Source organism: Gigantopelta aegis, chromosome 6 (assembly GCF_016097555.1).
Source record: "Gigantopelta aegis isolate Gae_Host chromosome 6, Gae_host_genome, whole genome shotgun sequence".
Classification (NCBI taxonomy): Eukaryota; Metazoa; Mollusca; class Gastropoda; order Neomphalida; family Peltospiridae; genus Gigantopelta; species Gigantopelta aegis.
Genome location: NC_054704.1, coordinates 90,135,869 through 90,149,856, shown reverse-complemented (window position 1 = coordinate 90,149,856; position 13,988 = coordinate 90,135,869). Strand labels below are relative to the sequence as shown.

General features: G+C 37.9%; 1 protein-coding gene across 6 annotated transcripts in view; it reads right to left on the bottom strand.

The window, feature by feature from the left end:
• Positions 1 to 13,988, bottom strand: part of LOC121376402 (collagen alpha-1(IX) chain-like) — a 195,163-nt gene that overhangs the window by 57,194 nt on the left and 123,981 nt on the right. For 5 of the 6 annotated variants that reach the window (XM_041504261.1, XM_041504262.1, XM_041504263.1 and 2 more), the window contains 12 exons: positions 13,248 to 13,283; positions 12,081 to 12,140; positions 10,369 to 10,476; positions 9,434 to 9,487; positions 8,185 to 8,238; positions 7,758 to 7,811; positions 6,995 to 7,066; positions 6,081 to 6,131; positions 5,529 to 5,582; positions 3,457 to 3,510; positions 1,249 to 1,311; positions 537 to 584 (listed from right to left, as the gene is read on the bottom strand). In XM_041504261.1, coding sequence (XP_041360195.1) covers positions 537 to 584; positions 1,249 to 1,311; positions 3,457 to 3,510; positions 5,529 to 5,582; positions 6,081 to 6,131; positions 6,995 to 7,066; positions 7,758 to 7,811; positions 8,185 to 8,238; positions 9,434 to 9,487; positions 10,369 to 10,476; positions 12,081 to 12,140; positions 13,248 to 13,283 — 708 coding nt within the window. The remainder of the gene's footprint in view (positions 1 to 536; positions 585 to 1,248; positions 1,312 to 3,456; positions 3,511 to 5,528; positions 5,583 to 6,080; positions 6,132 to 6,994; positions 7,067 to 7,757; positions 7,812 to 8,184; positions 8,239 to 9,433; positions 9,488 to 10,368; positions 10,477 to 12,080; positions 12,141 to 13,247; positions 13,284 to 13,988) is intronic. The other variant, XM_041504264.1, reaches the window with a different exon arrangement.

Sequence of the window (13,988 nt, the reverse complement as noted above, 5' to 3'; positions counted from 1 at the left end):
CCATATAGATCACGTATACATGCATATACACCACACAAACATGAATATACATATATACGTACATACAAACACTGACACATACATAAACACGTGTCCAAAGACACGTGCAAATCACATACACACAAGCATATGCACAAAAACACGTATACACAAATACAACTTATAAAATACATCATATGCCGTCCGTCCGTCCGTCCGTCCGTCCGTCTTTCCATCCACACTTACGACCTAATAGTTCTGCTACACATACTCAGATAGAAAGTGAGTGAGAGAGTGAGTGAGAGATAGATCGAGATGTAGAGAGAAGGGTAAAGAAAGATAGAGACAGACCGACACACAGAGAGAGAGAGAGAGAGAGAGAGAGAGAGAGAGAGAGAGAGAGAGAGAGAGAGAGAGAGAGAGAGAGAGAGAAAGAAAGAGAAAGATTCTTTAAATATCTATCTGTATACGGTCTTCATATCAGTTTCAAGTTTAAGTGATGAAAAGATAAACAAAACAAAACAAAAAAAAACTAAACAGACAAAACTCATACTTACCGGTAATGGACTTATTTCATTGGTTTCTAACGATCGTCCAGGCGTACCCTGAAAAACGAATATTGACAAACTCTTACAGTTACAGTTATTAAGCTTCCGGTAGTCAATAAAATAACTTAACGGCCTTAAAGTCAAAATATTCCTCAAGTCACATTTTGTTTAATGTGAAACAATATTCAAATTGATAACAAAAGTAACAGAGAAGATTTACCAATTTAAGTTAATTCTTAAATGTTTAAAGCAACTTGCTGAATAACTTAATTCTATAACAATAACAGTCAAGTATTTTCTTTGTTGTTACGTCCATTGCTATATATCTTATGTTTATTATTGTTCATTGTACACCGTATGCAGTTATATGTATTTTGTGTCCACTTGTAACAGTGGCTGTCAAGTATTAGTGTGTCATGCTAGATAAGAGTAAAGACTCAGTAAATTGTTAGTTGCATGACAGTGAACTTACGACCGGCTGGTAGGTACTGGGTTCGAATCCCGGTACAGGCTCCCACCCAGAGCAAGTTTAATAACCCAAAGGGTAGGTTTAAGGCCACTACATCGGCTTCTCTCTGACTAACCACTAACTACTAACCACTAATCCACTGTCCTGGACAGAAAACCCAGATAGCTGAGGTGTGTGTGCTCAGGACAGTGTGCTTGAACCTTAATTGGATACAAGCACGAAAATAATCATAATTGAAATGAGTTCACTTACCTCTTTTCCAGGCAATCCAGGGGGTCCGGGGGGTCCTGGCTGTCCAGGCTTACCATCGACGCCCTGGTTTGAAAACAAACAATATTGGAATTTCGATACATTTTAATACAGCATACACTAGTATATATACACAATGTATAATAAATAGAGGATAATAAACGAGTTACCAGTTATTATCAAATTTATGTCCCGAGTGAAATAATTTTCTGAAAATTATTTCACGAGGGACATACATTTTATAACTGGTACCGAGTTTGTTATTCTATTTATTACCTCAGCTATTTTTTCTCTAAAAGCCTTTATTTTCGACGCACATGCACGAAGGCCAACCTGTATCTAGGAACGATGTAAACCACTTTACGCACTGTTCTGAGAATTACTATAACGTTGTATTTTAATCACGTTCATAGATAATTTTAAAAAGCACAAGTTCTCTTTATTCTGCTTCCAAATCTATAATGAATTGCATTAAAATTACATTTTGTTATTAATGTAACACCAAAAACAGAGATCCGTAAAGGCAAACTCTTTAAACTACATGACGTCATTTTGTGTGTTTGTCAAATCGTGATGACGTCATATTTAGTACCGACAAAGTCATTGGTTTGTAAGCGTCAAATTGTCCAATAGTATTGTTCCTTAGACCAATGCAGAATATTTCTCACTGAGAAAATATGGAAAATATTTCCCCTGTTATGAGTGACCGCCGGGGTAATAATATAAAATAAGAAATAAATCTATCACATATTTTATTAGTACATAGTTTCAAGTTAATAAAAATAAAGCCTACAGTACATGATAAAAAGACAAACTGGCTAACTGTTAAATAAAGTGTGGGGAAATGTGTGAAGAATTAGTAGAAAAATGGAGAAATAATTCAACTAAAACGGGAAAGTTTGAGTTTGCCTAAAGCAAACGAGCTGAACCCCCAAAGGGCACCCCCTCACCCCGACAATGTATTTAAACAGTATAGAGATTAGCATGATGCAAATATACATTCCAAGGACAATAACCGCGCCATTTAAAACTCGAGGACATAGCGAATGAGTTATCTCCCTTTTCATAAAGACCTAAAAAAAAAAAAAAAATTGTATAGTAATTTACACAATTAATGCTAATAAGGACATCGTTAATAAAATCTAAGCATATATAATAACACGCAAGGCCTTTTTAACAGTTTTCGATCGTTCTGACGGTTTCTACTCTGTTGATCAGAACTCACGATAGCCTTATTTGTACTTGTTCGATGCCGCATTTCGCTATCAGTTCCAGTGGACTGCCGTACACGGCGGCCGTGTATATAACATCGGCTATTGAGTGCTGGCCCTCTACAATGCGATTTTTGTGGGTGGGTGGTGGTGGTGGAGAACCCATGGGTTACATCTAGTTAGCCGTTATATATTTAATTTATGAACTGTATGTGATATTATAATATAACGCTAACATGCAAGTCAATATATTCTTCAACACGGTTCACCAGGTGATGTACTTGTCGGAATCTGTCGATAGACAAAATGGCTGCCTCCATGACATTATACGAGCGGTAGGGTCCCCACGAGTACTCGGGCACAGGTCGAGTCCAGCAAGAATCAGAGTCCGTTCACAGGACTCGAGTACCCATACAAGTGGGGCAATGTAGAACACTAATTTCAGCAGTAACTAATTAGCAACAAAAGTTACACAATAATTGTATGATCATGAGCTAGTTCCTCTTTTTAATCTGGCCGCTCGTCCGTCACAATACTGAACATATCAAGCGGTTTCTAAATGCAGTACAATGGCATGATTTAGCATTCATGTTTAGTGCTGGAATTAAGATACATAATGCTATTTTACTTTATTTGTTAGTCTCATTATCATCAAGTAAGTGTCGGGTACTCGGGTTCGGGTCGAGTTATAATGTTGGACTCGTGGAGGCTCTAACGAGCGATGCACATGTCCTTATTTTGACCGTTAGAAATAAACCTGTATAATGTTTTTAGTATTCCATGAGAGTGTTCGGATCAAGAAAATTGTGCAGACCTCTCCACTCGAGGACGAAAATGTACTGGGTTATATAAATAAAGGTTAAAATATGGCTTGTGCCCTCCTCTATCTCTAGATAGCAGTCCTACGTGACTGTTGTGTCTATAATATATAATGTATTTTTGATAGCACTGAGCCCCAAAGACGTGAATGGACAACTCTTTATTAAACAGGAAAACTCACCGGAAACCCGCGTCGACCCGGATCGCCGTCCACTCCTGGTTTACCCCTGTCACCCTGAAATAATAATTAAAGAATTAATAACAGATTAAATCAAAAGTTATGATAACGTTTAGTTTGTTGTTGTAGCCAGTTTCCTTGCATATAACATTTAGTGTTTTGTTACTGGTTTTCCATTTAAATAAAATAAATAAAAGTATACTGTTTGAATTTCAAGCTAAATAATACGAAATAACATGCTACACGGAAATCGTCAATGGTAACAAATTGACACAAACGCACCACACACAAAATATCTTTTACAAATAATTCAGCAGAAGGCCTGTCTGTCTGTCTCGGTCTCTTTGCTTTAGCTTACTCTCTTGTTCTCTGTCTGTCTGTCTGTCTGTCTCGGTCTCTTTGCTTTAGCTTACTCTCTTGTTCTCTGTCTGTCTGTCTGCCTGTCTGTCTCGGTCTCTTTGCTTTAGCTTACTCTCTTGTTCTCTGTCTGTCTGACTGTCTGTCTCGGTCTCTTTGCTTTAGCTTACTCTCTTGTTCTCTGTCTGTCTGTCTGTCTGTCTGTCTATCTCGGTCTCTTTGCTTTAGCTTACTCTCTTGTTCTCTGTCTGTCTGTCTGTCTCGGTCTCTTTGCTTTAGCTTACTCTCTTGTTCTCTGTCTGTCTGACTGTCTGTCTGTCTCGGTCTCTTTGCTTTAGCTTACTCTCTTGTTCTCTGTCTGTCTGTCTGTCTGTCTGTCTCGGTCTCTTTGCTTTAGCTTACTCTCTTGTTCTCTGTCTGTCTGTCTGTCTGTCTGTCTCGGTCTCTTTGCTTTAGCTTACTCTCTTGTTCTCTGTCTGTCTGTCTGTCTGTCTCGGTCTCTTTGCTTTAGCTTACTCTCTTGTTCTCTGTCTGTCTGTCTGTGTGTCTGTCTCGGTCTCTTTGCTTTAGCTTACTCTCTTGTTCTCTGTCTGTCTGTCTGTCTGTCTGTCTCGGTCTCTTTGCTTTAGCTTACTCTCTTGTTCTCTGTCTGTCTGTCTGTCTGTCTCGGTCTCTTTGCTTTAGCTTACTCTCTTGTTCTCTGTCTGTCTGTCTGTCTGTCTGTCTCGGTCTCTTTGCTTTAGCTTACTCTCTTGTTCTCTGTCTGTCTGTCTCGGTCTCTTTGCTTTAGCTTACTCTCTTGTTCTCTGTCTGTCTGTCTGTCTCGGTCTCTTTGCTTTAGCTTACTCTCTTGTTCTCTGTCTGTCTGTCTGTCTGTCTCGGTCTCTTTGCTTTAGCTTACTCTCTTGTTCTGTCTGTCTGTCTGTCTGTCTCGGTCTCTTTGCTTTAGCTTACTCTCTTGTTCTCTGTCTGTCTGTCTGTCTGTCTGTCTGTCTGTCTCGGTCTCTTTGCTTTAGCTTACTCTCTTGTTCTCTGTCTGTCTGTCTGTCTGTCTGTCTCGGTCTCTTTGCTTTAGCTTACTCTCTTGTTCTCTGTCTGACTGTCTGTCTCGGTCTCATTGCTTTAGCTTACTCTCTTGTTCTCTGTCTGTCTGTCTGTCTGTCTGTCTGTCTCGGTCTCTTTGCTTTAGCTTATTCTCTTGTTCTCTGTCTGTCTGTCTGTCTGTCTCGGTCTCTTTGCTTTAGCTTACTCTCTTGTTCTCTGTCTGTCTGTCTGGTCTGTCTCGGTCTCTTTGCTTTAGCTTACTCTCTTGTTCTCTGTCTGTCTGTCTGTCTCTATCTCCCTATCTATCTTGCCCGCCCCTCTTTCTCAATCTGTCTTCCTTTATTTGTCTGTCTGTATGTCTCCCGCCCCCCCCCCCCCCTCTCTCTCTCTCTCTCTCTCTCTCTCTCTCTCTCTCTCTCTCTCTCTCTCTCTCTCTCTCTGTTTCTGTCTATTTCTCCCCCCCTCTCTCTCTCTCTCTCTCTCTCTGTTTCTCTGTCTATGTGTGTTTCTCTCCCTCCCTCCCTCCTCTCTCTCTCTCTCTCTCTCTCTCTCTCTCTCTCTCTCTCTCTCTCTCTCTCTCTCTCTCTCTCTCTCTCTCTATATATATATATATATATATATATATATATATATCTTTCCGTCTGGAATTTATTGATCTCGATGTCAATTCGTACCTTTTCACCAGACCTTCCGTCGTCACCTCGTCGACCTGACGGGCCCCGCGGTCCCTGAAAACAAGAAATATGAACACGTGTATGTAAACACTGGACCACTTCACCTGAGATATCGGTTCACGTTTACAGGGAGTGACTTAACATTTCACATTTATATTTAGGATTTTAAATACATGTTACTTTTACTAATTATAGTTCCTATAATTACTAACAACTGACAAAGCAAATGCAAATCAAAATTGGATGTTTGATGAAAGTACCATTCAATTTTGTTATAGGTAGAATACAATCATTTTTAACTTCTGAAATAAATTTATATTTTATATACATGTAAATACTATACTAAAAATGCGTAAATTGCGACAAAAGCATTAGTTTAACATTTTTTTTATTTCATACATGCTAAATTGATATTTAATGTGTATATTTTACGAAACGTTTTATTGTATTATTTTATTCTTTGCATCTAAGAAAACAAACTGAGGAAGAGCGCCTAGAAGTTATTTGCTGAACACATTATCCACAAATAGGTAAATAATCATGGATTCTTACCACCTGTCCAGGAGGTCCCCGCTCCCCTTGTTCACCCTTGGAACCTTTTGACTACAGAAGAAAAACAAAGTAACGCAATTAATATTAGTGTTAAATATAACTGTTTTTGATACGTGGCTTTAACAAAAACATTTATATTAGAAGAACAAAATACATTTAAACATTCTAAAACACAGTTTGGTTTAATACTAAATGTTTCCGATGATATTTCTGATATAAACTATAAATATAAACAATATTTTACACATGTGATTATATACTGAAGAAAAACAATTCCAGTTCTTTTTTATACATTGTCAGTATTCATCATATTCTTTTAAATGGTCTAAAATACCTTCGGAAAAGGAAAAAGGCATTACAACCATACTGATATCATACAGCATTATGAATTTGATAGCCCTATGCATCCGAGACTCGGCGATATTCGTAATTCTTCGTAATATTCACGAAGGTGTTTGTCCACCTTATGTGATCCTGTTATTAGAACATCCGACATGTAAACACTTTAGCGAACTAATGGCATACAAACTAGTATATAAATATATAGCAAGTACGTTCTTGTTTAACATTTCTTTACGATACCATAACCAGTTTTTCGTCTATCTGTACCTCACCCACATTCTCCCATTTTCAACTCGCTCATATTTCATACCAATATTCCAGTCAGAACATACTCCACCCCGTCCTTTCTCAAAATCGTGGATCCGCCCCTATGTTTGATATCTCAAACATATTTACCAAACCCTCGCTCAGTATAAGATCTACCAACACCTGGATTAATCCAAGAAGTACCCACATCCCGTCCTACATCAAAATCCTGGATCCGCCCCCGTGTTTGATATCTCAAACATATCTACCACACCTCGCTCAGTATACGATCTACCAACACCTGGATTAATCCAAGAAGTACCTACTACTTGTCCAGCTGAGCCTGGAGGTCCGGGTCTGCCGTCATTTCCAGGAAGTCCTGTTATACCACGAATACCCTGAACCGAAAGATAAGTACTCAATAGAAAACATATTAATAGAAACATACCTAAAAATATCAGTGAAGTAATAGTGATATCCGTCAAAAGTGTCATAAGACTCAAAATAACCTGCTATGTACGACATAGTTGCAGATAATAAAAATCCACATTGAGCTACTATAAATGTTAGAAGGAAGGAAGGAAGGAAATGTTTTATTTAACGACGCACTCAACACATTTATTTACGGTTATATGGCGTCGAACATATGGTTAAGGACCATACAGGTATTGAGAGAGGAAACCCGCTGTTGCCACTTCATGGGCTACTCTTTTCGATTAGCAGCAAGGGATCTTTTATATGCATAATCCCACAGACAGGATAGTACATACCACGGCCTTTGTTACACCAGTTGTGGAGCACTAGCTGGAACGAGAAATAGCCCAATGGGTCCACCGACGGGGATCGATCCCAGACCGACTGCGCATCAAGCGAACGCTTTACCACTGGGCTACGTCCCACCCCATAAATGTTAGAAATGCTCTGAATATAAAGATTGTATTTGTATATATTGTAATTATAATATTTGTCAACAAGACTCTTAGACTATGTTTAACACCAAGGTCACTGCACATGTAGGTATGGTACAGCAGCAATAGGAAACATCGAGAATGTGTGTGTCTGTGTGTGGGTAACTAAATAGCTACTGACCTGATCACCCTTGTCTCCTTTAGGGCCCACAGGCCCCTCACCACCCTTGGAGCCCTTAAAAATAAACATATACATGGCGAATCAATTCCGTTAATATAACATTTCTGTGAATATCTTTATTTAGAAAACTACTAATACTTAAAGCATCCGTCAAAATTGTAAGTACTAAAGTCCTGGGATTACCTTCTGAGTTTCATTACCAATTAATCCAACACCGAGAAACATGCTTTGGAATCATGATCCTGTTATATTTGATGATATTAAACAGAATTAATAGTCATTTTAGAAACGTATCCTAAAAACATACTTAAAGAAGTTGTTAACAAACCCCACAAGAATCATAGTCACGGTTTAATGTCGCTAGTAAGAGTAACAGTGACACAACTGAACAAGACGTCCTCCTTGCAGTGTGTTCACAAGATCTTACCGTCCTGCCGCTAATTCCTCGTCGACCTGGCAACCCCTGTACTCCAGGTGGACCCTGCAAGGCAAAGTATACCACATAATATCAGCAGTCTACGTTCTGTATCAATTGCTTTATTTATGATATTTTTCAGCTTTTAAAGATGGAATCTCAAGTACAGTTTTAATATTTAAACTTTTTTTTTACCCCGTAGCTTATAGCACCATTCTTCTATTATATAAGAATCTTTCTGCACCCTAGATCACAGTCATAGGCAGTTATAATGAAATCGACGTATGCAGAATTCCCTTTAACAAAAGGCGTGTATCGTGCGCGGAAAAATAATCTTGTGGCCCAGCTTTTTGGGGGAAAACATCTTCATTCACATATATAAATGAAGAAATGTCTTGTTTTAAACTAGATAACTTGGTCTAGTGGATAAGCTGCTGGACAATCAAGCTGATGACAGTGGTTCAAATCCCGTCAAAGCTGGCTCACACATTATTTCATCTTTCACATATATCACCCTCTGCCTATTATTCTCATTATCTTAATATATAAAACTTTCCAATATATACATATATATATAAATATATATATATATATATATATATATATATATATATATATATATATATATATATATATATATATATATAGAAATGCTCATTAGTTGCATTATTTGTAATTGATATATATATATTAAAGGCGAATAATGCAACTAATGAGCATTTCTTATAGGTGATGATGATAAGAAGAGAAAACACAATATTCATAATGTTTGCGTTGAAAGTATTAATACTTATAATGCTATTGGTGTCTGTTGTTACTTGTCTTGGTTATGATGGTACAGGCTTCACGATAACACTGATGTTCAGTCCGATGAACAAGGTAATTAAGAGGAACAACACAGTGATGTTGATGATGTTGCTGATGGCGATAGTGATATGGAGGGGGGAATATGGAGTGTCACATTTCATCTACGGATCTAAAGGGATTGATGGGGATGCACACACCTTGAATTTCGAAGAACTCAAAACTCCAGAGTATAACAAAACAGAACAATATAATGGATTTATTTCGTTCTCGTTGAGGAAATATCATTCTAAGGTGGGTGTTTCTGAGTAAGACTGCTAATGCACGTTAGTGCTCTTTTAAAGTTGCACCCCAACCCTAGATAAATCCTGCAACCCCCTGCATTTAAGTACATGTAGGCTGATGTTTTATAGTATATATATAATGTCTGTAATGTCTACCTACACGTGTAACTTACTTCACTGCCTTGCACTCCTGGGGGTCCCACATCGCCTTTAGGTCCACGCCTTCCCTGAAAACATTGGAAACACAGAATCATCACTTAGAAATTAGCTTACAAAATCAGAACAATACCAAATTTTTTTTTTTAAATAATTAAATCGTATGTGTTTTAATACTTCAGTCGCAATTAAATTTTATAGAAGAAAGGAAGAATATTCAGTGACAATTCAACATGTGTAATGATCTACTATTAAATTTCAAAACACATGAAAATTACCATATGTGGTCTAAAGACAAAACAACAACGATCTTAAATAGACCAGCAGCAGAGAACAGGAAACACGTTTAAAGATTGTTTTGTTTAACGACACTGCTTGAGCACATTGATTAATTAATCATCGGCTATTGGATGTCCAACATTTGATAATTCTGACACGTAGTCGTCAGAGGAAACCCGCTACATTTTTCCTATTGCAGCAAGGAATCTTTTATATGTACTTTCCGACAGACAGGGAAGCACATACCACGGCCTTTGAGCAATTGTGGTGTACTGGTTGAAACAAGAAAAAAACTCCAATCAGTTGAATGCATCCACCAAGGTGGTTTGATCCTGCGACGCAAGCACTTCAAGCGAGCACTCAACTGACTAAGCTAAATCCCTCCCCCATATGTGGTCTAGAAACAAAACAACAATGGACCTTTGATAGACCAGCTGCGGACGACTGGACAGAAACGTGATCAACACAACAATGGACCTTTGATAGACCAGCTGCGGACGACTGGACAGAAACGTGATCAACACAACAATGGACCTTTGATAGACCAGCTGCGGACGACTGGACAGAAACGTGATCAACACAACGGATCAGTCCTATGACCATTCTCTCAAAACCACGTGTAGAATTATATGTTCTGTTTTAAACAAGTTAAACATTATCAGAAATTACGTACGTCAGACCCATCCTTCCCGTCGTTTCCTGGCAACCCTGGCGTACCAATTGGTCCTGGAGGACCGGGGAATCCTTGCGTTCCTTCAGTACCAGGAGGCCCAGGTTGTCCCTAAAATGAAATGTCACACGAAATATGCTTTTGTTACAAAATACAGAAATCCGAAAGGAATTCAGTTATATGTATTTATTTATTTATTTACTTGTTTATTTATTTATTTGTTTATTTGTTTATTTTAATTATATGGCTTTGTATCATTCCTTGACTATGTATGCCTACACCCAACTCCCCCCCCCCCCCCCCAGCCTAACTAAACAAAACATACATTTAAAAAGGTCAAACTGTTGCGTTGAGATCGTTTCCTATTTAGAAATTCTGCAGAAACAAAGGGGTTCTGAATGTGTCCCACCACCACCCCCGAGATGTAAATACCTCAATACAACCCCAGAGTATAAAATTTAATAATAATAATAATAATAATATAATAATAATAATAATTTACCGATCATGTGTGCAAACGTGTAAAAGAATTAACTTGAAGATTATTCTACACAGCTAATTAAATACAATTATCGTTGGTCCAGCTATATCCTTGTTTATGGTAGATATTTGGAGGCTATATCTTCTATATACATTGCATCACTGACCAAACTGATAGCTGATGCTATTCCATATGTTGAACTTTCGCATACTTTTTTTCATCTCTTTAATGAAAACGTTGCACATTGTTTCATCGTATTAGATGAACTGACGGATTTGACAGCTGGCGGTTGCCATGGGTGGGGCAGGATATGATCACCTTTGGCGAATACCTAATACCATCACTATTCTTGACTGTTTCATGAGTGTATGTTATGACGGCTGTATGTATTCCAATGAGTTCTGTTCTATGCTAGGTTTGATTTGGTAAACTAGTCTGGGAGTGGCAGTCTTCTTTCAGCGGTGCAGGAAAGGTATACTGTCTAGTAACTGATCTCCTCTGGAGTGGATGTGATCACGTCCTTCCATAGATGAGGCACTAGACATATATACTCTTCAATAAAGTAGGGGAACTCTAATAATGATAATTTACAACTGTCAAAATTGTAAGGTATATTAGCTGTGGGGAATGGTTATATGATAATACTGAATTAATTGGGCAAACATTACAACCGGTAGTTCAGAATTACAGTAGGTTTATGATCTTGAAGGACGATTGGGGTCAGAAGTGAAATTTGAAAGTTGACGTTTTTTAATCAGTAAATCACACATTCAAACAATAAACATGACTAAAAACAAAACAAGAACAACTGTATGATCAACAGAATGAAAAAGATTGACAGAAATAATGTTGCACAGTGATTAATCGACCTTCTTGGAAATTGTCAAAATCGAGAATGACACCCTACGCACGTGTACGGGGCAACTGCGTGGTGCATGTGCAAACTATGGAATGTGTTTCGGTGTGTTGATACACAGACTTGAATGTTCTTTACTAGGATGTCTGTGGTCAGAGCGTATGTTCTGTCTAATGGTTGATATTAACATTAATATTTCAGGTTCCCCTACTGTTTTTGAAGAGTATATTTATGGAATCAACCACTATTTTGCTAAATGTCCATGCAATTCTATATTGTGCAGACATAAGGTCTTGATCGCGGTCAACGGTTTTGTCGTTCAGATTAATTCGCGGACACTGTCATGGGTTTCCGAGTCGTATAACGGTATATACTTACGATGGTGCCGTTATATCCTCGAGGGCCTCGGGGGCATTTCACATCACAGGCTGGCTTTTCCTGTGGAAACAAAAATAAATCCAAATTCATTTATACACAGTTAAACTGATGTTTCAGTGTATAATAAAGATAAATTAACGATCACAAGACTAAATATCGGTATTGACAACATGAATGATCAGTAACATGAAAAATATTAGGAACTGAAATTCATACATGATCCGAAGTACTTTAAATGTGAACAAATTACTAATTATTCTCGAAATTTATAACTATAGTCCGTCCCATCCTACAAACAAATGTTGTTGTTTTTTTGTAAATAATTTCAGTTTGCTTTGACGTAAGAAAAAAGTAAAAGTGTTTTGGAAATAACAAAAACAAAATTGTGTGCAATTTAGAAAACAATCGTCTCAGAAATAAATAACTTGTAGTAAATTCCATAGTATGAAAAAGTTTTCCCTATGGGGCGGACTATAAATATATGTTGCTGTTCTTTCTTATGTTGTTTTTATTAATTTAAAAACGAATGTTTTTAATTTATTATCCACAAATTTGGTTTAGAACTGGTTCAGGACCAAAACACACGGATGGGTAAAATAAAATAGATTTTGAGTAATTGAAAGTAAAAGCAAATTTGGTTTAATAGATTAGATCATGCGAAAACAATGTTAAGTTTGGTGTTAAGAGTTCCACACTCAGGCTTTATGTTGCAAACACGATCATTCTTGTTAAAAGAAGACATCGACAAGATAAATATTCATCAGGTCTCGAAATACGACAACTTGGGGTGAACAAAAATATACCCTGATTGTGGCTCCAGGAGATCGATTTTTCGATCATCGAAAATTCATATTACTATATAAATTCGACATTCTATTTTGGTTTTTCACACTTTAAAAAAAACGAGAACAGAAAATCACTATTTCGTAATTTCGATGAGGCGATCGACAGGCGAACGATTGGTTTGATCACCTCATATTTCGAGGCCTGAGATACACGAGTTTCGAAATACACTGGTTCCTAGACGGTTGTTACGCTTAGATTGCTTCCTCATCCATCTTGATTATGTCGTGAATAAAAGAGAAAAGAAACAGTCTATGTTAGAGCAAGCGACATGCATTGAGGTTTACTGACGCAAAGCAAGCAGCGCCCTCTGCTTAACTCTACCTGCTCGAGCGGTTTTTTCCTCCGTCGCGGCCGTGGCTGGGGAAATACAAGACGTCAAGATTATATAAAAATGAGCATGCAAAATAAAACGAAAGCCCATTAGCTGAGGAATCACAGGTCTAAGCAAGTATCAAATTGTTGGGTGAGGATGAGGGTGACGTTCCTCAGGGAAGAAGGTCCCCGAAGAGTAAATTATTTCGAAGTGTTGGCTTCGTGGTGGGAAGGAGGCAGGATATTCAGGATAATAAATATGAGGCATGTTCAGGAGAGTAAACGATCGCAGTTACTCGTTAGACTGGTTTTTGCGCCTAACGTTGGATGAATGTGATATGATAGAAAACGATGGTACCAGTGAATTTTTTTTTATCGTGAGCGCTTGACCTCCTGAACACGCGCCAGTGGTGAAATGCAGTATTGAGACAGGAAAGTACGGTTGTTATGTAAGGTTAAAAAATGTGAGTCTAAAGAATTGTACAATTAACTATTGGAATCTGTTTTCCGAGGCGATGGTTTGTTCGTCTGGTGTCTAAAACCTTGACTGTGCCGCTGTATAGAGGTCACAACCACCTTATCTAGGATAGCATTTGGAAGAAAAAGGCACAGGCAAGTTACGAACTTCATCCTTGGATAAGACACTCGCTCCCCACCCCCCACCCCCACCAAAAAAACACAAAAAACACACACACAAAAAAACCCAAACAAAAACAAACAAACAAACAAACAAAAAAACAACAAAACAAC